The sequence below is a fragment of the Nymphaea colorata genome, chromosome 6 (assembly GCF_008831285.2).
Source record: "Nymphaea colorata isolate Beijing-Zhang1983 chromosome 6, ASM883128v2, whole genome shotgun sequence".
NCBI lineage: Eukaryota > Viridiplantae > Streptophyta > Magnoliopsida > Nymphaeales > Nymphaeaceae > Nymphaea > Nymphaea colorata.
In genome coordinates this window covers 23,641,325-23,664,363 of record NC_045143.1, presented here as the reverse complement: position 1 = coordinate 23,664,363, position 23,039 = coordinate 23,641,325, and the positions used below count along the sequence as shown (strand labels likewise).

The 23,039-nt window shown below is 39.8% G+C and overlaps 2 protein-coding genes across 3 annotated transcripts in view; one reads left to right on the top strand and one right to left on the bottom strand.

Annotated features, from left to right (window-relative positions):
* Positions 1-23,039, top strand: part of LOC116256790 (phototropin-2-like) — a 106,726-nt gene that overhangs the window by 78,399 nt on the left and 5,288 nt on the right. For both annotated transcript variants that reach the window (XM_031633276.2, XM_050078315.1), the window contains 4 exons: positions 9,675-9,724; positions 12,149-12,255; positions 13,395-13,517; positions 14,888-14,939. In XM_031633276.2, the coding sequence (XP_031489136.1) occupies positions 9,675-9,724; positions 12,149-12,255; positions 13,395-13,517; positions 14,888-14,939 (332 nt within the window). The remainder of the gene's footprint in view (positions 1-9,674; positions 9,725-12,148; positions 12,256-13,394; positions 13,518-14,887; positions 14,940-23,039) is intronic.
* Positions 16,775-21,388, bottom strand: LOC126410143 (uncharacterized). The gene is made up of 2 exons (XM_050078316.1): positions 17,483-21,388; positions 16,775-17,201 (listed from the first exon to the last, which is right to left on the bottom strand). Exons 1-2 carry the CDS (start codon positions 18,564-18,566, stop codon positions 17,164-17,166), a joined length of 1,122 nt encoding a protein of 373 aa, XP_049934273.1. The 5' UTR covers positions 18,567-21,388; the 3' UTR covers positions 16,775-17,163.

The window sequence follows — 23,039 nt, the reverse complement described above, 5'->3', positions numbered from 1 at the left end:
CTGAAATTGCCTTCTTAACTGCAGAAAACGTGCTTCGGATACTTGAGAATACGTGGTGGCAAGGGTAGACCACAACTCTAGGGCTGTTAAATCATCATCAATACTTCCTGTAGAGATACGAACAAGAAGAAGAGGAAGAGAAGCAATGATCACGATGTAACGTGGAAAACCCTCAACACGAGGGAGAAAAACCACGAATGAGGAGGAGTTGGTGCCCACTAGCAGCCAGACTCTCTCTCTCTTAAGATTATCATTAACACTTAAGGATTAGGGTTACATGACTTAAGTAGAGCCCAAAACGGGCTACAAGGCGGGTCGGGTATGGATCCGACCCGAAACCCACAATCTATCAACACTCCCCCTCAAGTTGGGCGTACATATCAAACATGCCCAACTTGGATACATTCCTCTCAAATGAAGTTGAAGGAAGAGCTTTCGTCAGAACATCAGCAGTTTGGTCTTCAGACTTCATGTAAGGTAAGATCAACTCTTTCGCATCAATCCTTTCCCGAATGAAGTGACGATCAATTTCAACATGTTTTGTTCTGTCGTGAAGTACAGGATTGTTGGCTAAGTTGATTGCAGACTTATTATCACAATACATCTTCATAGGTCCTTCAATCTCTATTCCAATGTCAGTCAACAATATCTTCAACCATAATAACTCTGACACTCCCATAGCAACTGCCCTATATTCTGCCTCTGCACTGGATCTAGAGCAAACATCCTGTCTCTTGCTCCTCCATACAACAAGGTTTCCTCCCAAGTAGACACAGTACCCTGTAGTGGATCGTCTGGTATCACCACAACCTGCCCAATCCGCATCAGAATAGCCCTCGATTTCCACAGTCTCTTGTTTCACATACAGGAGTCCCTTACCAGGATTTTTCTTCAGGTAGCATAGCACTCTGTCCACAGCCTTCAGATGTGCATCGGTTGGCGCATGCATGAATTGGCTCAAAACATTCACCGCAAAGGTGATATCAGGTCTCGTGAGGGTAAGATAAATTAGCTTCCCAACCAAACGTTGATATCTTCCCTTGTCTTCTTCACAGAGAGGCTCTCCATCTCTAAGACTCAACTTGTGCCCAGTGTCAAAAGGGGTAGGAGTAGGTCTACATCCCAATTTACCAGTTTCTTCCAGCAGGTCTAATGTATATTTCCTTTGGTTTAGTACAAGACCAGTACTAGACCTGGCAACCTCCATACCAAGAAAATACCTTAGTTTTCCAAGATCTTTGAGGTCGAATTCTGTAGCCAGTAACCCTTTTAGCTTGATAATCTCCTCCTCATCATCTCCAGTAACAATCATGTCATCTACATAGACGAGCAGGAGAGTAACCTTGCTCTCCTTCTTCTTCACAAACAGAGTGTGATCTCCATTTCCTTGTTTGTATCCATGACGTATCATCACTCTTCTCAGTCGTTCAAACCACGCTCTGGGCGATTGCTTAAGGCCATACAATGCCTTTTTCAGCTTACAACACATTTCTGGTTCTTCATATCCTGGAGGCATATGCATATATACTTCTTCTTCGAGGTCACCATTGAGGAATGCATTCTTAACATCCAGTTGATACATCTTCCACTCCTTCATCACAGCTAGGGATATAACCACCCTCACAGTCTTCATTTTCGCAACAGGAGCAAAGGTTTCCAAGTAATCAATTCCATATTTCTGGCTAAACCCCTTGGCCACAAGTCGAGCTTTATATCTTTCAACACTCCCATCTGGTTTGTACTTGATGGTATACACCCATTTGGATCCAACTAGGTGAGCGGCTTCAGGAATCTTCACCACTTCCCATGTCAAGTTTCTTCTTAGGGCATCTATTTCTTCTTTCATTGCATCGGCCCACTTGGAGTCACTTTGAGCTTCAGCAACAGTCCTGGGAATCACAGCCAAAGAAAGAGTAGAAACAAAGCACTTGTAATCTTTCCCAAGTCTGGAATAAGAAACAAAATTACCAATGGGGTGTTGAGTACATGACCTGACACCCTTTCTCAGGGCAATGGGAAGATCGTCATTCTTCTTTTCAACCTCGTCATGGGTCTCCACGGTCTCCTCGGTAGGACTTGGTTCATCCAGGGAAGGAGTGGCATTGGGATTGGAAGTAGATCTAGCATCACAAGTCATCACCTCTGTCCGAGTACCTCGTCTAGAGTAGAACTGTCCAAACAACTGAGGGCCTTCCTTCTCAATGCTATTGTCACCCCTTTCCTCCTTCTCAGGCACATCAACAGTATTAAGTGATTCTGTTTTCTTGTAGTCCAAAAAATCTATAAACTGAAGTTCCTGTCTCTGAGAATACTCTTCCCTGCCCACAGACTGCTCCCCCTGAAGAGGATTCGCACCAAAGTAAGAGGCATGTTCCAAGAAGGTAACATCCCTCGTAACATAAGCTCGACCAGTAATAGGATCAATACATTTGTGTCCTTTTTGCGTAGGGGAGTATCCAACAAAGACACCTTTGATAGACCTAGGATCAAGTTTCTTGACATTTGGACTGTGATCATGGATAAAACATACACAACCAAAAACACGAGGAGGAAGAGGAAATGGTGGACGACTGCCAGGAAGCAACGAGTGGGGAGTCCTACCATTCAAAACACGACTGGGCATGCGGTTAATAAGATAGGCACTAGTAAGAACTGCATCACCCCAATAGTGTTTAGGAAGATTTCTCTGAAACAAAAGAGCCCTGGTGACATTAAGAAGTTGACGATTTTTCCTTTCAGCTACCCCATTTTGAGGGGGGGTGTAACTACAGGATGTCTCGTGAACAATCCCCCGTTGTCTAAGAAACTCCTCAACAGGCCGACACATGTACTCACGGGCATTATCGGACCTGAAAGTTTTAACATTCGCACCATACTGGGTATGCACAAGAAGAATAAATGTCTCGATGATTCGAGGAACCTCGCTGCGGTCTTTTAACAAGTATATAAATGTAGCACGAGAGAAATCATCAATGAAAGTGATAAAATACTGGAAACCTTGACGGGTATGAATGCCCGAAGGTCCCCATACATCAGAGTGAATCAGAGAAAAAGCTTCATTAGCACAACTAGAAGAAATAGGGTACGAAGCCCTCACATGTTTGGCAAACTGACAAACATCACAAGAAATGGAAGACACATCAAAGGAGGAACACAAGTCTGGAAACAAATGTTTCAAAATCCCAAAAGGTAAATGCCCAAAACGTTCATGCCAGTACATAAAAGACTGAAGACAATCTTCTCTTCTCTTATCTGTCTTGCGGATCGCTGTCAACAGAGCAGTAGCCACACGTATGGGAAGACGATATAATCCATCAGAAGCTAAACCAATCCCAATCCTCTTCCCTGTCACCAAGTCCTGCAAAACACAACGATCGGCAGAGAATATAAGTTCACAATTCAATTCTTTAGTAAGTCTACTGACTGATAAGAGATTTAAAGGAAACTGGGGAACATGTAAAGCGCCCTGCACATGAAATTTGTCCAACAAGGACAGAGTGCCTTCGCCTGCCACACAGGTAGAGGAACCATCTGCAAGAGAAACACGTTCCCTTCCCGAGGACAACTTATACTCATGAAACAATTTTGGATTACCTGTCATGTGATGAGTAGCACCACTATCGACAATCCATTCCCCCACAGAAGAGTTACCTTGATTGCCAATAGCTGCAAGAGCATGATTAGCTGTAGTTCCCTCTGAGGTCTCAGTCTTGTTGACATCGAGCCTGCCCAAATAAGCCCTTAGTTCACGAAGCTGGTCAGCAGAAATGGAGACTTTTTCTCCACTAGAGGCTTGCACCTCAGACACGGGCGGTCTCCCAGTCAAAGATCTCCCTCTGTTCCCCTTCTTTTCTGGATGAAGATCCCAGCAATAATCCACAGTGTGACCTGTCTTCTTGCAGTGAGTGCACCGGCGAAGAGACCTAGATGGGCCGCCAGGACCACGACTCACGAGAGCAGATCTCTCGTTATAGGGCACAAGTTCCCTCTTCCCTTCTTTTGTAACAAGCCTTCTCTGTTCTTCCGCTTCAACACAGGAGTACACATCTTCAATACTGGACACCTCCCCTGAATTCAAAATCTGACTTCGAACACCTTCAAACTCATCATTTAAACCTGCTAAAAATAGGAACACCCTGTTTTCCCATTCATGAGCAACATAGAGCGCCTGATCATGGGGACAATGCCAAGGAATATCAGAATGATAGTCAAGCTCTTCCCACTTGGCTTTCAAAGCCCCATAGTATTCTGCAACAGACGAGGTCCCTTGTCGAATGCCATAGACTGTCTTCATTACTTGGTAAGTACGAATTGCGGTCTTCTTTTGGCCATACATTTGCTCGAGGACCACCCACATGTCTCTAGCAGTCTTCTTCCGAAGGATAAGGGGCTGAATATCGGCGGAAACGGAATTGACAATCCAAGTTTTCACTTGATTATCCTCAAGAAACCAAGTATGCCACACATCACTTGTTCTTGCTGGTTCGGGGTTGCTCCCATCAATATAGGCCATGCGACCACGGCCAGCAATCCCCATGGTCATAGCAGGCGACCACGAGAAATAATTATCCTTGGTGAGGCGAAGAGTGATGACCTGCATGGGAACATTCTCAGTTCTAAAAGCCCCTATTTCAGTGGGATTGGTGTTGACGGTTGACGAGGAAGAGGCTGCCATAATCACAGACCAGTAGGCAGCAAGGGTAGCAAGAAGCAATCACACGATACAACACCAAAAAACGGACAGAGAGCAGGAAACGGAACCAGGCAAAGCGGCGCGGCGCTGGGTGGGAACAGACCAGGCAGTCGGCGCCAGGCAGTCGGCGCGGCGCTGGGCGGAAACAGACCAGGCAGAGCGGCACGGCGCCGGAAAAGGACACGGCGTTGGGCGGAAAAAGACCGCCGCTGGACAGGTCGTCGTTTGGGCAGGCCGACGCTGGGCGGAAGCGGCTGAACGGGAACGCCGCTGGGCAGGGCGTCGCTGAGCGGAAGTAGCAGATTCCTGAGCGGCGCTAATCAGGGCGTCGCTGGGCCGGTTGTCGCTAGGCGGAGACGGCGGAATCCTGAGCGGCGCTGATCAGGGCGGCGCTGGGCGGAGACGGCGGCGGGACGACAGACGACGCTCGGGCACGAGCGTCGGGCACGGGCGAGACGATGAACAGTGTCGGGCGATTCTCCTCTAACACGGGCAAAAGACAACCAGAAACGCCGGAACTTCACGGCTCTGATACCATGTAGAGATACGAACAAGAAGAAGAGGAAGAGAAGCAATGATCACGATGTAACGTGGAAAACCCTCAACACGAGGGAGAAAAACCACGAATGAGGAGGAGTTGGTGCCCACTAGCAGCCAGACTCTCTCTCTCTTAAGATTATCATTAACACTTAAGGATTAGGGTTACATGACTTAAGTAGAGCCCAAAACGGGCTACAAGGCGGGTCGGGTATGGATCCGACCCGAAACCCACAATCTATCAACACTTCCTAATACTTCCTCTGACAAAGTAGAAGTAATATAGGCAACAAGGGACTGGTCGTGAGCCAGCCAAACTTCATACTCAGGATTATTTTCAGTAATGTTTCATATTCAAATCTGATTTCACTCATAGCCGCAGCCCTAGCAGCTTGATCTCCCACTACGGTCTTCTTCACTTCACGGTCAATATACATAGGAGGTGCTGGAGTAGTCCCATCGATATGCCCGTAGAGTCTATGACTTTTAATAAAAGGGACTATTTGACGTTTCCAAGTCAAATAGTTACTATGATTCAGCTTTTGAGAAATAAGTTGGGAGAGAAAGCTAGAAGATAGAAGAGAGGGAGTCGGCTGATCCATAATTGATTTAGGGCAACGACAGAAATTTGGGCAAAACGATGAGAAAATTAGGGCACAACGATTAGGGCAAATCAATTAGGGCAAATCACGCAAGATTTAGGGCAGAAACTGAGAAGAGGGATGACCACGCCAGAAAAGAAAGAATTTAGGGCAGATTAGGGCTAATCACATCAAACTGAAATCACTCACCGGAGGACGATGCAACCTGGCTCTGATACCATGTAAGAATCTTCACAAAGTACTCGTCTCTCCGTATGCAAAACAGATATATTGAGAGGAGAGGATGAAAGAAGACGATGGAGGAAAGGGAGCAGCCGGCTTAACACTGCCGTGCGTTCCTTAATCTTTTAATTAAAGAGAATAACCCTAATAGGTTACAACAGATTTGTACATAAAATTATAAAATATTACAAGAGAGCCACCGCCCAGTAACTTTAGGCGTGTGGATATAAGGAGAATGGATCGGGTCTGAACAGACCCGATCCCCATATGCTAACAAGGTTTTCCAGCATGACAACAATAAAAAAGTCATTCTTCTTGAAAAGTTTCACTATAGTTGCTGCCTTGTATTGAGTTCACTTTGTAAGAAATATACTTGACATTCTTATTCAGGAAAATTAAATAGTCTGACCTTCTGGGCTGCTGAACTGAATCTGGTCTGGTGAGATGCCGGACAGCAGAATATCTAGCTCTTAAGTGCTGCAGCAACCTTTTGTTTATGTTGCATTTCTTTTTAATAGCACAAGAAAACTAGGGACTGAAAGGCCTTAAATGCCCTGAAGTATATACGACTGGCTCCAATCTCTGTTAGGTTCATACCTGAAACACTAACCATGTAACACCAATTTTAACAGCCTCTCTCAAGCTGACATGCTTTTGATTCTTGTGCACTTAAAAGGCTCCTTGATGGAACCATCGAGATCCCCAGACAGGGGACAGCTCATAATGAAAGGAAAAGTTTGTCATTTCCAAGTAAGAAAATTATTGTTTTCAGCTTTTCTGGCACTAATTGGGGTTGGACTGTGAAATAATCAAATCCATGAAAACGGAAATCAGATATGAGAGAACGAGGAGAGAAAAGCCAGTAGAGACTAGAATAAAAAGAAACTGAATGGAGAAACAAAACTCAATCCAGCAGCACTATAGTTAAATTTAATTAGCTTAAATGAACAATAAAGAAGCAATGGATTTGATTAATGACATAAAATAGACAAAATCAACACAAGAAGGATAAGAAGGAAGAGACCAGACCAAACCGAGTACAACCCCCAAAAGAGAGGCTTTCTGCACAAGAACAAGAGAAAAGGTTTACATGAAGGGATGAAAAAAGAGACAATAATAATTAGAAAATATATTCATGATCCAAAGGAGAAAGATAGCAGGTAAGATAAAAAAGGATTGTGAGAAAGAAACAAGAGCTATACTCGTTCAAATTGCTCCAGCAATGAATCATGCTCTATTACTATATAATAAAATTAAATAATCTAACCTGCCGGGCTGCTTGGTGGAATCTGGTCTATGGAGATGATGGGGGACAGACTGTCTAGTCTAGCCCTTGACTGCTGCAACTGCCGTTTATCACATGGAAGAGCTCTTCTTTGTAACACAAAACAGATTAGGTCATGAAAGGTCTAAAATGCCATTGAGTATATACAATTGGATAAGATCCATATTAGGACCATACCTAAATCACCAAATGTACAAAGTGCCTCAAGTTATCAACAGTATAGGGAATGCCACCAAACCTTCGATATAGGATATGAGATATCACAATACTATATAACATACTAAGTGACTAACAGTATACACATATATGACAGTATACATATAACAACATAATCAATATAAAAATACATAAAAATATGTAATCAGTACAAAATAAACATATAACAACATAATCAATATAAAAATACATAAAAATATGTAATCAGTACAAAATAAAGTACATAACAATATATACTCAATTAAAAAACTTTAATTGAAAGGGAATGGGACTTTTCACTTTCTCATGGACTAGGCGTGTTGGCCCCAGCTTAGGCGCCAACACATATCCAGTTGCCTAAGTGGTGGACTTAGGCGACTGGTGTGGAGTCAGGCTTAGTCCATGCCTAGGCGAGGCCTTAACAACATAGAGTGGAACCAACTCAGTTCATCAGTGGGACAATTTCTTTCATCAATCCTCGATTCCCTAGATACATATCTTACAATTTTATACTTTAAAACAGCATATCTAGCCTAGCTCTAGAGGCATGAGTACAAACTATGAACCCTTTTTGGCCTAAAGGTGAATTCACACAAGAGCAGTTGGGACTTGGGCCTCATTTCTTACGCTCTTGGAAATCACCTTTATGCCACTGTGTTTACATAAATTTTGTTACTTTTTCGTGAGACCTTAGTGATTTGACTATGGTATGAGATAAATCTCAACCAGAACATGTACTACTGCCAAGGTGAGGAAGCTCTGCACCTCTGAAACATTCTTTCGTTTTCCCCAAGATAAAGTATTCCTTTCTAGTGATCAAATCATTGGTCTTCATTCTTAGATAGGCTTAATTTCATAAATAACTTCAACCAAAATAAGGAAATAGCTGAAATATCTGGTTCATAAAGCCCATAAAATGTATGAGAAGCATCTTCAACCAAATTGCAGTACTAGAAACTCATGGTGGGCATACCTTGAGTGAAATGGCATCCAACATTGAAGCAAAGTACAAACCCATGGTGGCTGCCAACAACTGAGGTTACATGGGTTCAACATTTCTTGCTCTTTTACCATGTCATAACGAAAGTGCCATAAGCATGTCTTTTTATTCAGTTCTTCACGATCTTGCTAAACACATTGAGATTGACTAACATTTTATAAGGCAGAAGTAAAAAATAATGCACCAGAGTTTGTCAAAGCTGAAGAACTGGTTGCGAATTTATTTACAAATGACATAATGACAGGTTTTGAATGCTCAAAGATAAGTTTTTTAATGGTTCAAAACCATTTACAACTTGAGGATGAGTGAAAAGAAGGTGTGCATATCTTGCTTTGATCTGGTTCCAATTCAAATAATGTTATTGTAATGTCCCCATGGTTAAATGTTCAATTTGAGGGAGGCTAATAAGATATCATTTAATGAATCTGATAAGGTTATAACCCAGATCATTGTGTATTTGGTTTAAATGGCAGTATATAATATTGTTTGTATAATAGGGCATTTTTGTCTACCAAAATATTGTAAAATCCTATTGTAATGAAGAGGATTAGGTCACATCTAATTATGAGAAGGATGTGACTTGTTTCAGCCCATCATCAAGGTTCTTTCTATTCCTTCTCTTGTTTGCTAACTTTTGGTTTTCTCTTTAGAAATCTGACAATCAACTCATGCCAGAAACAAGACCACATCAGTAATTAAATTAGCTAAACCAGGACAATTATCACATGCAAATTAAGCACCTGAAGGAGAATTAGCTTTGATAAAAAAAAAATTGTGGATGGAGGAGAAAGACTCAAGGTTGCTGCAAGACAGGCAGAAAGAAACTAACATGCTGGACTAGTATCAAATAATACACTAGCCATAACAAGATCACCAAAATGAATACCTTTGATTTACTTGACTCTATGCCTAAGTTCTAATATAATGACTATTTATTGCTTGACCATACCTTTTGGGGAAAGATCCTGCTTGATTATATTAAAACACATTTCCATATATATATATATATATATATATATATATATTACATGAAAATTACATTTGTTTTTTAAGAAGATTTATGCATATTTGAAATGCTTAATGTGCTTTCATTTGTTTAATTCATTAGTTGACCTGATTGATTGATAATTATGTTTTCAGGTTTTATGCTGCAGAAGTTGTGGTTGGCCTGGAATATCTTCATTGCCTAGGTATTTCCTTCGCTCAAAGTTGATAAGCAAATGGAATAGTGAGTTAGTTTTTCTCACAAGACATTATCGATGATACACAGTCAGTGAATTGAATAATGCCTCCAAAAATCCTAATTGCTCTATCTTTTTCCTTCTTTTCTCCTTTACTGAAATTCAAAAGCACCAATTAACTCTTTGTCCATCTTTTTTCAAGGATAAAATTTTGTTTAATTTTCTATTTTTTCATGAAATTATTAGAACATAGGAAATGATAAGTTTACAGGCGATGTATGCAACTAGTTGCAATTGTTTAACCATTCAGTTAGTGATGGGCTATATTAAGTTTGGGTGGGCAAGCACCTGCCTTGCCTTGGCTATATTAGGAACGTAATGCAGAGTTACCAGTGCATACAATTCTGACCTAAACGTTTTAGTTATAGAAAAAACAGAAACTCAAGTATTTGTTTTCGAGGTAGTTATTTTAACCTTGCCTGAATAACAATTTAACCTTCAAATCAGATCTATACCAAGGTTTTCTAGGCAGAAAAAGTGCATTTTGCCAGCTTTTGTGCTTGCATAAAGGAAAATTGACTCTTTTGTGCACCACTGGGTGTTTTCACAGGACCAGGAAGGTCTCTGTGTTTGAATGTGGTCAAGTATTTAAATAATAATTTAAAGATGATAAAATATTTAAATAAGAGTTGGCATTTCTAATCAAGTCAAGCAGAGATAAAGATCCTTAACTATATGCATAAGTGATTCTGTCCACCAGCAGGAGCCACAAGTGGTGTATTTGCTTGTATTGTAGCTGAAGAATGGTATACCATGTGTCAGCTGGCATGGCAAGCTTTGACTCCTGCAACTGTATTAATATCAGATAAGATGTCTTAACAGATTTTTCTGGTTCTGCAATGTTATCTTATCTCCCTCTCTTCCTCAAAAGAGAGCTCACCTCTCCCGTCTCTTTCTAGAAAGAGTAGGAGGAACATCCCACCCACTTTCCTATTTTCTTTAGGAACCTAACTTCCTAGTTTCTTCAGGAAATCTAGCTTTCTGATTTCTTTAGGAACCTAGCTTCCTAATTTCTTAGAAATTCTAGCCGCCTAATTTCTATGATTACCCCTTTAATAACAATAATGTACTAAAACATGTTTTCACTAAACAAATCACCTTAATTTACCTGCAATTAACATCTATAAACTTTTACACAACTCTTGAGAATTCTAGCAGGTCTTGCAGAATCAAGGTATTACAATACACTGTTCAGATGCTTGAAAAGGAAAACTCATTTTCCAACATAGATTTGCCAACAGTAGTACCACAAAAATCTGATGTTGCATGTTAGCCACTCGAAACCATGTCTTTTAGACTATGGAGAGATCAATCATGACAATGACAAAGCTCAATGTAGTGCTTTAACACTGAATATTGAAAGATGAAGTGGATTACTTAGTAGGTTGCTTTAACACCAAGAGCTCAGTAGCATTTGGTAAACTGGAAGGGCCAACTAAAAGGTGAAGCTACTTGGGAAGACATATAAGACTTGAAAAAGTTGTTATCAAGAATAAAGGGTACATACAATAAGCATGGATATATTGCCGATAACAATACCTACCTAAAGTCCTGCATGATTCACAAGGGCCTTTGGCCCTTGTAATACAATGAACATGTGAGAATCCCCAAGATATCACTTGGTGAGTTTCATGAACTGAACCTTCAACTGTGTGTTCTAGAATGTGAGCATACTGGTGCAACCCTGGAAACTTTCCTTTCTCCAATGGATGTTCCTGCTGGCATTCCAACTCTGTTTCTTCTGCTTGCATGCTCTTTATTTGTTTTGCTGCTGCAAAGATGGCCCTTTATGAACATGAGGCTTCTCAATTCTTCGTGGGAAGACTCGGCTTTCCTTCATTCAGATTCTGCATGTTGTTGAGAAGTAAATTGCTTGGTCTTGTAATGGCTATGCTTTTACTTTTCTGTTATAGCCTGAAGAGTAACACAGCCTCACAAATTGTAGAAAGTCTATGTTGGAAGAGTGTATACAAGTTTTACTAAATAAACTTCCTATTGCTCAGATCAATTTGAGTCTATTTGAAGGATAGCTCTGTACTATTTTGTTTCTCCTTTCTGCCTGATCCTGTGTTTTTGGATTTCCAGAATCATATTGAGTTTTTCATAAAAATCCTATAGCTGGCTTATTGTGTTTAGGAGGAAAATTTGGAACTTGTTGTCACTTATTTTGCTTACTGGTACCAATTGTGCTTTTCCTGAAATCAGTTACTTGAAATGCATAGGGGATTATTATAGCTGAAATATGGGATAAATTTCCCTTCGTTTTAGCAAGCGTGTTTTGTTTCGGGACAAATTAGTTACTAAGTTTTTTAGACCTGTTCATTTGAGGAAGTTTCATTTCTTATTTCTTATTAATGTGGATCTGAGATGCAGGTGTGATCTATCGAGATCTCAAGCCTGAAAATATTCTACTTCAAAGAGATGGACACATATTGTTGACTGATTTTGACCTTTCCTTTTTGACATCCTGTAAACCACAAGTATGTTGCTTAATTTACTTGAATTTAGCTTTTAATGATAGAGTTTGATTGACAAGTTGTTTCTCCCTTCAGTATGATCTCAATAATAACATCAAGTTAGATGCTAAAAGTCATCATTGTGAAAAATATTCCTGTTCAGCTGCTGAGAGTTTCAATTCCTCCTGTTTTGATCTTGTTTGCTAAAAGGATAGCTTTAGAAGGCGGCTTGAACATTCAGAATTAGCTTATTTGGTGCTTAAAAAGTTTCAGAGTATGTAGGCATTGCATGCTGTATGAATGTTTATCCATTTTTCATATTTAGCTCCACTGAAAACAGTATAAAAATATATTCTGCTAAATAACCATTGAAAATATACCTGAAGCTCTTGTTTTCTGTATTAAGAAAAAAAATCCGTTGCCCTAAATGTCCATTGAAAATGTACCCAAGGCTCTTGCTTTCTGTAATATAAAAGATGATCTCTGCTAAAGCTACACAATGCTATGTTTCTTCGTTGACAAATGGCTATTTTTAAAACTATAAGCATACAAGGGTTTTTTGAATTACAATTCTACATGAAGACCCTTCAAAAATGTGATATGGTAATTATATTTTTATAATTTTGACTATATTGTGTACGTCAGTTGGTGAATGGTTCACCACTTCATCTGATCTTTCTATTTGATTATTTCAGCATGTTCTCAGTCACAACTGTTAGACTGCAGCTAGATGTTGGATTTTTGTCAAGGTGTAGCCAGTGCCTAATAATTCTACAACATGCATGTAAGGAAGAAAATTCACATAATATTCAATGTCAAAAAAATTTGATAAAAGTTATTGACAGACAGTTAGAAACCAATTACATGTATGGAATTTAAGATTAGTTCACATGAAAAAGAAGTCCGAGAAAGACAAAAGAAGGTGGCATGGAGTGGGGAACGGGAGAAAAAGGATGGCACTTGAGGCAGAAGGTGGAAGAAGAAGAAGGATACTGAAGGAAATAAAATAAGAAGAGTGGGTTTAAGTTACTGATAAAAGTCATTTTGGTTATAAGTAATTATCGTCTGTTGTACACTATGAAATAATGAATTTGCAGCAACACATGAAGACAGTGTGAAACAATACAATTGCCTTCATAGTGCTAAACATCTTAATCGTGCAGATTGTGAGAAACTCATTGAAGGCAAAGAAACGAAGGTCAAGAAATGAAATTCCTCCAACATTTCTTGCAGAACCGACTACTCAGTCAAATTCATTCGTGGGAACTGAAGAGTACATTGCTCCAGTATGGTTATCTTTTCCTGAATCATGATTCTATCCAATATATTTCCTCCAATGATTACCTAATAAGATGATTATCAATTGCTATGTCCTACCTTGTTGATGTTTTTAGTTGTTTTTCCTTTTTATATCAATAACATGACCTAATTATGATCTCCATGAAAGTTCTAACACTTTCGTTTTAAGTCGCACCATAATGGTACTATAGAAGAAGCAGTACAGGGGTTTTTTTTCATCAATGCTTGTCAAAATCTAAAGTTGCATGTGATTTTGACTTCTATGGTTTCACATTCATAAAGAGATTTTCTTCATACTGGGAGAAAATGATTGTTTGACAATCAACCTTGTCATCTCTGACTACTTTCCCTCTATGAATACCCTAGAGAGGTAACTTAAATGAAAAGAACGTTACTTAGATGAAAAGTTTCTCATATGTTGTCACCTTTTTCCAGAACTTCACTTAGGGAATTCATTATCAATTTTGTTAAAGAGAATTTCTCTTCTGACATACTCCACATGCTTGGATGATTTAGCTTCTTTGAACTGAACATGATTGGTTACTACATTTTTGGCAAATAGGGGCTGTAACATGTGATAGCATGTTGGGAAATTATATTTTGTGCATACATGCACATGCATCCATTTGTTTATTTTTCAGATTTATCGATTGCATGTGAAGTGTCAAAAAAATGGTGGTTAAAGTTGAAAGGCCATAAATGAAGCAATTATTGCATATGAAATGGTGGTTCTTTTCAGTGTTCATGCAGGATGGTCTTTAAGTTCAGAACCCTCTAATTGCCTGTTTTCTAGAGATACAATGTACCTAGGTACATTTTATATAGAAAGAGAATATCTGTTAAATAACTGCGCCATATAACTTAGATGGTCAATGAGTTTCTCAAGCATTTATGTGATATCTACACTCAATGCTCTAAAAAGCAACTACAACTTCATTTTCAGAAAGAATGTTCCAAGAATACAAGTTACGCTTTGCTTATTATCTTGAAAGTCTGATCACCGACATGAGAAGGTTTCCCAATTTAGAGCCTCAAGAAACAGTTGTACCTCCATGTATGGGTAACCCCTCCATGGAGTGCTGAGCCATGAGAACCTGTATCAAAGATAGGTCTAAGATTACCCTAACAATGTCTGTACGTCATTAGAAACCGTTCTTTCCTTCTATGCACGGCATTAGTAGGAACTTCAAATCAAATTAATTTTTTCTTTGAAAGTTGTGTTGTTTCAGTATTCTGGATATAAAATTCTGTTTCCTGTGAACTTTCAGTATCTTTTGAGCACACTTTGAAATGTACATCTGTGCTGCATTTGTTTTCATCCATGACAAGGATTTTACATGGATTTTCTTTTCTTCAGGAAATTATTACTGGTACCGGCCATAGTAGTGCCATTGACTGGTGGGCTCTTGGTAAGAACCTCATCTTCCAAATGTGTTTTTCAATGGAGTCCACATTATGTTATTTTCTTTTCCTTTCACTAATGCAAAGAAACATGAGATGCATGTTAGATCATAAAAGCACTAGATCACAAACAATATGATGACCAAAGATTGGCAAATTGCATGCGTGCATTCAGAGAGAAGGAAGTCCATTAAGGCACCAACTAAGTCACATGGGTACTTCAGTAAGGTCCACGTACCCATGTCGCCGTACCCGTACCCAAAATGGGTACTTTGACACTTGGGTACCTATAGATCCAAACTGCTTAATTTTACTTGGATTTAATTTATTCCACCTTACTTTTTATTTTATTCTTTGGATGTGAAAATTCGATTGATGTTCATATTTGAATAGGGGGCTGCTTGGTTGTCCATATGTTTAAAGTTTTTCATAGGTTTCTTAAACACACTGCTGCAAGAGCGGTTGATATATATTTTCTATGTTATTTATTTGTTTGTGTTGATGTATATTCTTTATTTTGATGCGTATTTTTTAAGTATTTCTTATTGTCTATATATATATACGGCCGTACCCCCACACCCAAGTTTTTTGAAAATGGTCAGTACCCGTACCCGCATCGGCACCCGTACCCGTACCTATGTGACATAGGGCACCAAGAAAAAAGGTGAAAAAACTTTATTGAGTGGCATCGTGTGGTTACTTTACTTTACATGTGCACCTGCACCAACACAACAAGAACCTGCGAAGAGAACAAGATACTTCATGGCTTCCAGTCAAACAGTATAGGATATTATCAACATTTTGCATCAGCAGCTATATGATTTTTTCATTGGTAATCATATTTTTTTGTTTAACGTCATATAATAATACATACATACATACATAATACATATATGTATGTGTATGTGTGTGCGCGCGCGTGTGTGTGTGTAGAGAGTAAGACAGAGAGATGGTTCCTGCATCCTAACAATGATGTATCATCCACTATACTCATTGCATCTTGCCTGCTCATCCACATCCATGTGATATAGACAGTAAGGCAAAACCAGTCTATAAAGAATTCTTTCCAGGACATGAAAGAAGCATACTCCAATATATACATAAGTCTCCTATTAAGAAACATGGAAGAGGCTTGGCTCTTGGCTGGTCCCTGGTGGCTTACTTAGTTTGGGTTTGACTGGTTACCTGATTGACCAAAAAATAATAGAAAAAGTTTTAAAAAAACTCAAAATTTTAAAAATAATAGAAGAAATTATGAAATTATGAGTTTTCTATTAATTTTCTTAAAGAAGAACGCTGAAAATGAAAAATAGTTATCAGAATATCAAAAGATACGTAAAAAAATTATATCTACATATATACACACACAGACTGACTGACATATATTTCTTATGTGCAAAAAGCATGATATTTTTATTTGTGGTGTTTTTTCGAAATATTTTTTTTTCAGATTTTATTTTTGCTTATATCTTCTATTTGAAAAATGATATTTTTGGAAAACTGTGATTTCTCTCTCTCTCTCTCTCTCTCTCTCTATATATATATATATATATTATATATATATATTATATGTATATATATATTATATGTGTTACGAGAGAGAGAGAGAGGCGGCAAAAAGTGATCATGCATTACGTGACCCTAATCTCTATTAAGAGATTAGGGTTAGGGAAAATTACAAGAGAAGTCTACTAAAAATAACAAAACATTTAAAGAGACCTTCCCTAACTTCCTAATATTTCAGAAAACCCCTTTTTTGTATCTTTAACACTCCCCCTCAAGCTGGAGCATATATATCAATCATGCTCAGTTTGTTACAACATCTTAGGAAATCGCCTATGGGAAGAGCTTTAGTGAGAATATCTGCTGCCTGATCTTCTGAGGAGACATGAATAGTGCTAACAATTCCTCCTTGAACTAAGTCCCGAATATAGTGGCAATCCACTTCAATGTGTTTAGTCCGCTCATGGAAGACAGGATTGTTAGCGATATATGTAGCTGCCTTGTTGTCACAATACATCTTCATTGGGAGATTCACTGAGACATCCAACTCTACAAGTAGTGATCTAACCCACGACATTTCAGCCATAGTTTGAGCCATAGCCCTATATTCCACACTTTGGTACGGAAGGATGACCCAATCTGAGATGCCATTGGAAGGGAGAAGGCTTGGAAGGGACTGAAGATGCAGCAACATCAACTGGGATTGACAAAAAATAAAGGCCCTCACGCTCATGGCCGCCACCAATCATCTTCCCAGTTGGTAAGTCCTGAAAAGAACAAGAGTCCGATTCAAAAATGACTTTACATTGTAAGTCGATAGCTAGCTGCTTCACAGATATCAAATTAACAGGAAACTGAGGTGCATATAGCACATGTGTAATAGTGCCTAAATGTGGAAGATAAATATCACCGCTACCCAAAACAGGGGACAACTTGCCATCTGCCAGCTTAACATACTGTGGTGTAGAAAATCTGACAAAAGATGAAAAATTTTGTGGTTGATTACAACAATGTCTAGAAGCGCCCGAGTCTATCATCCATGTCATACCTGGATCAGCAGTAGGAGCACCAACAGAGAATGCTGAATCTACAACAGCAGCATTGGTAGATGTAGAGGCAGATGTAGAGCCAGACCTCTGAGCAAGAACACGATCATATTCATCTTTACTTAGGTTAAGAGAATATGACATAGATATAGAAGGATCAGTAGAAGACTCAACCATAGATATTGTTGCCTTTGAATGAGTTGCCTGGGATGAAGAAGGACCTCTGCTTGTGGTGATTCTACCTCCACCACGTCCAGAGGAAACATTAGACCTGAGGTGAGGATGTTTGCCCCAACAACGGTCCTCTAGATGACCAATTTTGCCACAATAAGAGCACTGAAATCTGCCACGTCCAGCACCACGGCCTGTACCATGCCCCCTAGTGCCTCCAAAAGAACTAGGGCCCCGTCCTCCTGATATCACAAGTGCAGAGACTGGTATGTCATGCGTAGTCTGAGAAAGAGTGGCTGCAAAGCGACTCAGCCTATTATACGTGTCTGCTAAATCTGGAAGTTCACTGCCTGTTAGAATTTGAGACTTTGCCACAGAGTATTCTGAAGATAGGCCAGATAAAAACTTTGCCACCATACCAGTCTCAACGTGTGATGCATAACAATGCTGACAAGGTGGGCGAAGAGCCTTTAACCGTTCATATGCAGCAGTCAAAGTAGCAAAATATTGAGATAGGTCTTGATCCCCTTGTCGAATGTTGCATAACTCCTCTTCTAGTTGTAGGATCTTGATTACATTAGTGGCATGCGAGTATGTCTTTCTCAAGAAAGACCACATATCCTTGGCCTTGGTATAATATGCAATAGTTGGGGCTATATGAGACTCCACACTATTCATAATCCAAGACATAACAATATAATTATCTTCATCCCACGCAACATATATTCCTTTTTTCTCAATAGGTTCATCCTCCTCAAGAATATATTTCTTCCTATGACCAGCCACCGACATTATGAATACCCTATACCATATTTCATAATTTGAGCCATTAAGTTTCATCGTGGTTCCATAAGAGAATGAATTCCCAGCCATCTTGTAGTCAGTAGACCCTTCAGATTTACTGTTTTCAGCCATAGTAAATAAAGAAGACCAGATTGACGCAAACGTTTAAAGAAAGAGGGCTAGGAAATTACTGTCACTTCAGATCTGGTTCAGCCGATGACAAAAACAAGAATGAACTCCCAACGACTGAAGACTGTTGCTCCCAACGACTGAAGACTGCTGCCACTTATAACAGCAGCTAGTTCTCATAAAACTTCCTGTCCACGTGTCAAAGAAATCCACGAAATCAAACAAAAAACTTGTACTAAGGATCAACAACAGTCCTCACGCAGCCTTTCTTTACTGAATTTGTATCCACGATCTGTAGAAAAAATCTGATCATATTCAAAAACCTGAATTTATAAGCAGCACATAGACTCCACAAAGCATCCACAACACCTCACGCAGCTTGACTTTACCGAAACTGTATTTACGATCATCACAAACCACAGCGTCACACGTCACGCTGCATCCACAATAGTCTCTTCATACGACCAATATGAGGATCTGATCACGCCTTCCACATAGGCGTGATCAGGTCCTCCTTCTCACGGCACGCCCAACCCCTATTCCCTCACTGTCTCCTTATTGGGTGATAAGAGGGAATAAGGAGTAGCGGTGACAAGGGAGAGAACGAAAGAAAAAGAAGGAACGAACTCACTTGGCTGTTCGCCGGAAAGATTGTCGCCGGAGAAGATGGTGATCGCCGGAGAAGGTCACCGGAAAGCGCACTCTGCCGTCGACGCCCACACCCGCTCTGATACCATGTTACGAGAGAGAGAGAGAGGCGGCAAAAAGTGATCATGCATTACGTGACCCTAATCTCTATTAAGAGATTAGGGTTAGGGAAAATTACAAGAGAAGTCCACTAAAAATAACAAAACATTTAAAGAGACCTTCCCTAACTTCCTAATATTTCAGAAAACCCCTTTTTTGTATCTTTAACAATATGTATGTAAGTATGTAAGTAAATGTATATACATATAAATGTAACACACACACATATACATGTATCTCTATAGTAGCTATACGTATCTACTGGTGCACAAGGACATACACAGTGATACATTGCAATCTGTGTAAGGGAAGCCAAAGCTACCCACCTTCACCTCTGGATGGAGAATACCCCCTTGATCAATCTAATCCCATAGGGGATAAAGTAACAAAATTATTTGTCAGAATGCCTCAACATATTTTGAAAGCTTATAGAACCGATTTGATCTCTTCCCATAATTTAGCAACTTCACACTCCAGACATGAGGTACCAAGGAAGAATTCCTGTCTCATATTCATATTAGGAAAATGACCTTTTGCATGTGTCTCCCATTGGGTTAAATTGTCACACCCCGACCTTTTAACCCTCAAACCCTTTTTTTTTTTTTCTGAACATAAAGCATCGAGGTGTGACTACCCAACAATTCAAAAAGACGATGAGCCAAGCAATTCAAAACAATGGGGCGAACTTTCATTTATATAACCATTTTGTTTCATACAATTTCACATCTATGTGCATGACCAAAATGCCCCAAAATCATAACATTGATGCCTAACAAAAAGAAGACATCAATAAAACCAAAACATGACGCGCCGGCACTACAAACGACAATCCCAAAACCTCCCCAGCAGGACGTGAGTGAAGCCATCTGCTCAACCTGTTGCTCTGGGTCCGCCAAAACCTGAAATAGAAAACAACTGAAGGCTCTGCCTTTGCAGTATGGCAACAAGCCAGGAAAATGCCAAACCCTCTCAAGTAAGGCTCAAATAAAAGAACAAATATCAACCCATCTATCGTCATGTCGTGTCAGAGTACGACACGTAAAAGCCACTTGATGGCCACACTAACACAACATCAGTCACATGCGAAGCATGCTTAAACATAACACTTGCATTCATATCATTCACATATGCATCAATCACATGCATTCTATCAAACACATTACATTTTCATTAACTTTAGTGCATTAACAGTTCCTGTGGGTGCAAGACAGGCACGTGCACACCGCGGGCGGCCTGCAGCCGAGAGATTTGCCCGCTAGTAGCATTGTCAACACAAGTCAAGATCCAAGTAATAATTTTGTGATGACCAACACTCCATTCTTCCCATTTCTTGTTGTATTCAGCCATTACCTTCTCTTTTTCGGTTGCATCCAATTCCATAGCCCTTCCATCAACAACTTTCGTAAGGACTAGTTGTGGTTCAAGTTTTGTCCCATCAACTAGTCCCCAAAGGCTTTTACTACGAATAAAGTGTTCCATAGTTCTAGCCCATTGTAATTTGTTGACGAGAGTTTGGGAAAAGGAAGAGAAGAGACTTTGTCATCCATGGGCACAATCAACAAGGTAGATCCACTTACAAGTTATAAAGAAGATGGCAGCCACGTAAAAAGAAGTCTACGGCAAGGATAAAAACTCAACAATAATAGAAACCAGTCACCCTTCCAACAGCCACGAGCTCACCACCAAGAGAGCTAAATTTCGTCAAGAAATCACCACAAAAAGCCAGCAAAAACACTCTTCTTCTTGTGTAAAACTTCAGCAAGCAATATCTCGAACACTTGGAGTGCTTCACAGCTCCAACGTAAGAATAAAAACTGAACCTTCAATCTTGAATGGCAGCAAGACAAAGAGCCAAAGACGAGGCTCTGATTCCATGTAAATCAGGCCCAAGTTAGGCAAATACTTCAATAATATCACTCTTGAATCTCTCACTAACTCAACAAGGCAATACACAAGAATCCTCTAACAAGAGGATAAGGAAAATATATTGATCTTCAGCCAAACAAGGCAAAATACTACAAGATGTGGCTTAACAAGCCATAACCTAAAAGGGGACAACAGTCCCTTATTTATAATACAAGGGAAGAAGAGAGGAGGAGGGGAAATGGCTGTTGGGCCATTTCCAACGGCTAGAATTCTAGCCATTGGAGAGAGGCCCAACAACTAGTTCCCCTCTTAAATAATAATAAAGGTGTAAAAAGAAATAGAAAAATACATAAAAGAAAAAGGAAAATTACAAGTATGACCTAGGCACCCTAAAATATACACATATCTATATATGTAAGACATATATTAGCACACTAATATATGTAATGTACATGCACATAGATATATATATATATATAGGAATACATACATTCTAACACTTACCTCCTGAGAAGCGGTTGGGGAAGGATCATGAGAGGGGTTCTGTCGACGTGTGTAGACCAGCGGAGGATCACGAAACTTGGACACTACAACGGGAGAATCCCCAGAAGGAGACTCGTAAGGGAATGATTCCAAAGGAATAGGAGGAATAGGTAGTGGGTAAAATGACAATGGCATCTCAGTATAGGTAGGTGAGGAACTATAATAAGGCTGAGACTCAAAGAATGTCACATCCGTACTGATATACTCCTTTTGAGTCAAGGGGTCAAAGCATTTGTAACCTTTATGATTTCTGGAGTAGCCAATAAAGATACACTTAATGGCTTGGGCACCCAATTTATCACGTGTGGGTCCAAGTATGTGAATGAAGCATGTGCAACCAAATACTTTGGGAGCTACTGGAAACAAGGATCGTTGTGGGTACACAAGTTTAATGGGAACCTTGTTGTCAATGGAGGATGAGGGTAAACGATTGGTCAAGTAATAGGCAGTGAGGATGACATCTCCCCAAAAATATGCAGGTAGATTAGTATGAAGCATTAGGGAGCGTGCCACATTTAAAAGTTGGCGATGTTTCCGTTCAGCTACTCCATTTTGTTGGGAGGTATGGGGACAAGTAAACTGAGGAGAAATGCCATTATCAGAGTAAAATTTCATTAAGGTAGATGCCTTGAACTTAAGATCATTATCAGTGCGAACGCTTTTAACAAGAATACCAAACTGGGTCTTTATTTCAATAATAAAGTTCTTGAGAGTACATATGACCTTAGACCTTTCTTTCAAAAAAAAAACCCAAGTGACTCGAGAATAATCATCAACAATGACGAGGAAATAACGAAATCTAGACCTCCTAGCAACTCTGCTAGGACCCTACACATCAACATGAAGAAGATCAAATAGTCCACAACTAGACGGACTAAGACTCGATGAATAACTGCTACGGGTGTGCTTGCCAAGTTGACAGGCCTCACACTGGAACGACTCTGGAACTGATAGATGAGGAAGTAGGTGACGGAGCTTGGAGAGAGATGGATGACCAAGTCTAAGATGCCACTGGAAGGAGGAGGACAATGAAGAAGTCGAGACGGCTGCAATACCCACAGAATCAGACAAGAAGTAGATGCCCCCTTTCTCATAGCCTCCACCAATCGTCTTCTCAGTTTGCAAGTCCTGAAATGAACATACACTAGAGTCAAATGTAACACGACAATGTAAATCATTAATCAATTGTCCAACTGATAAAGGATTAGTGGGAAACTTAGGAGCATATAACACATTAGGAATTGTCATATACTGAGAAATCTTAATATCTCCATAGCCCGTTATAGGAGACCATCTACCATCTGCAAGTCTCACATGACG

What these genes read in the sequence shown, in the direction of transcription:
- LOC126410143 (XM_050078316.1), bottom strand. Translation starts at nt 18,566, where the DNA reads ATGGCTGAAAACAGTAAATCTGAAGGGTCTACTGACTACAAGATGGCT. An exon ending in TGCTCCTACTGCTGATCCAG is followed by an intron (nt 17,202 to 17,482) that starts GTATGACATGGA and finishes TGTTCTTTTCAG; the next exon opens with GACTTACCAACTGGGAAGAT.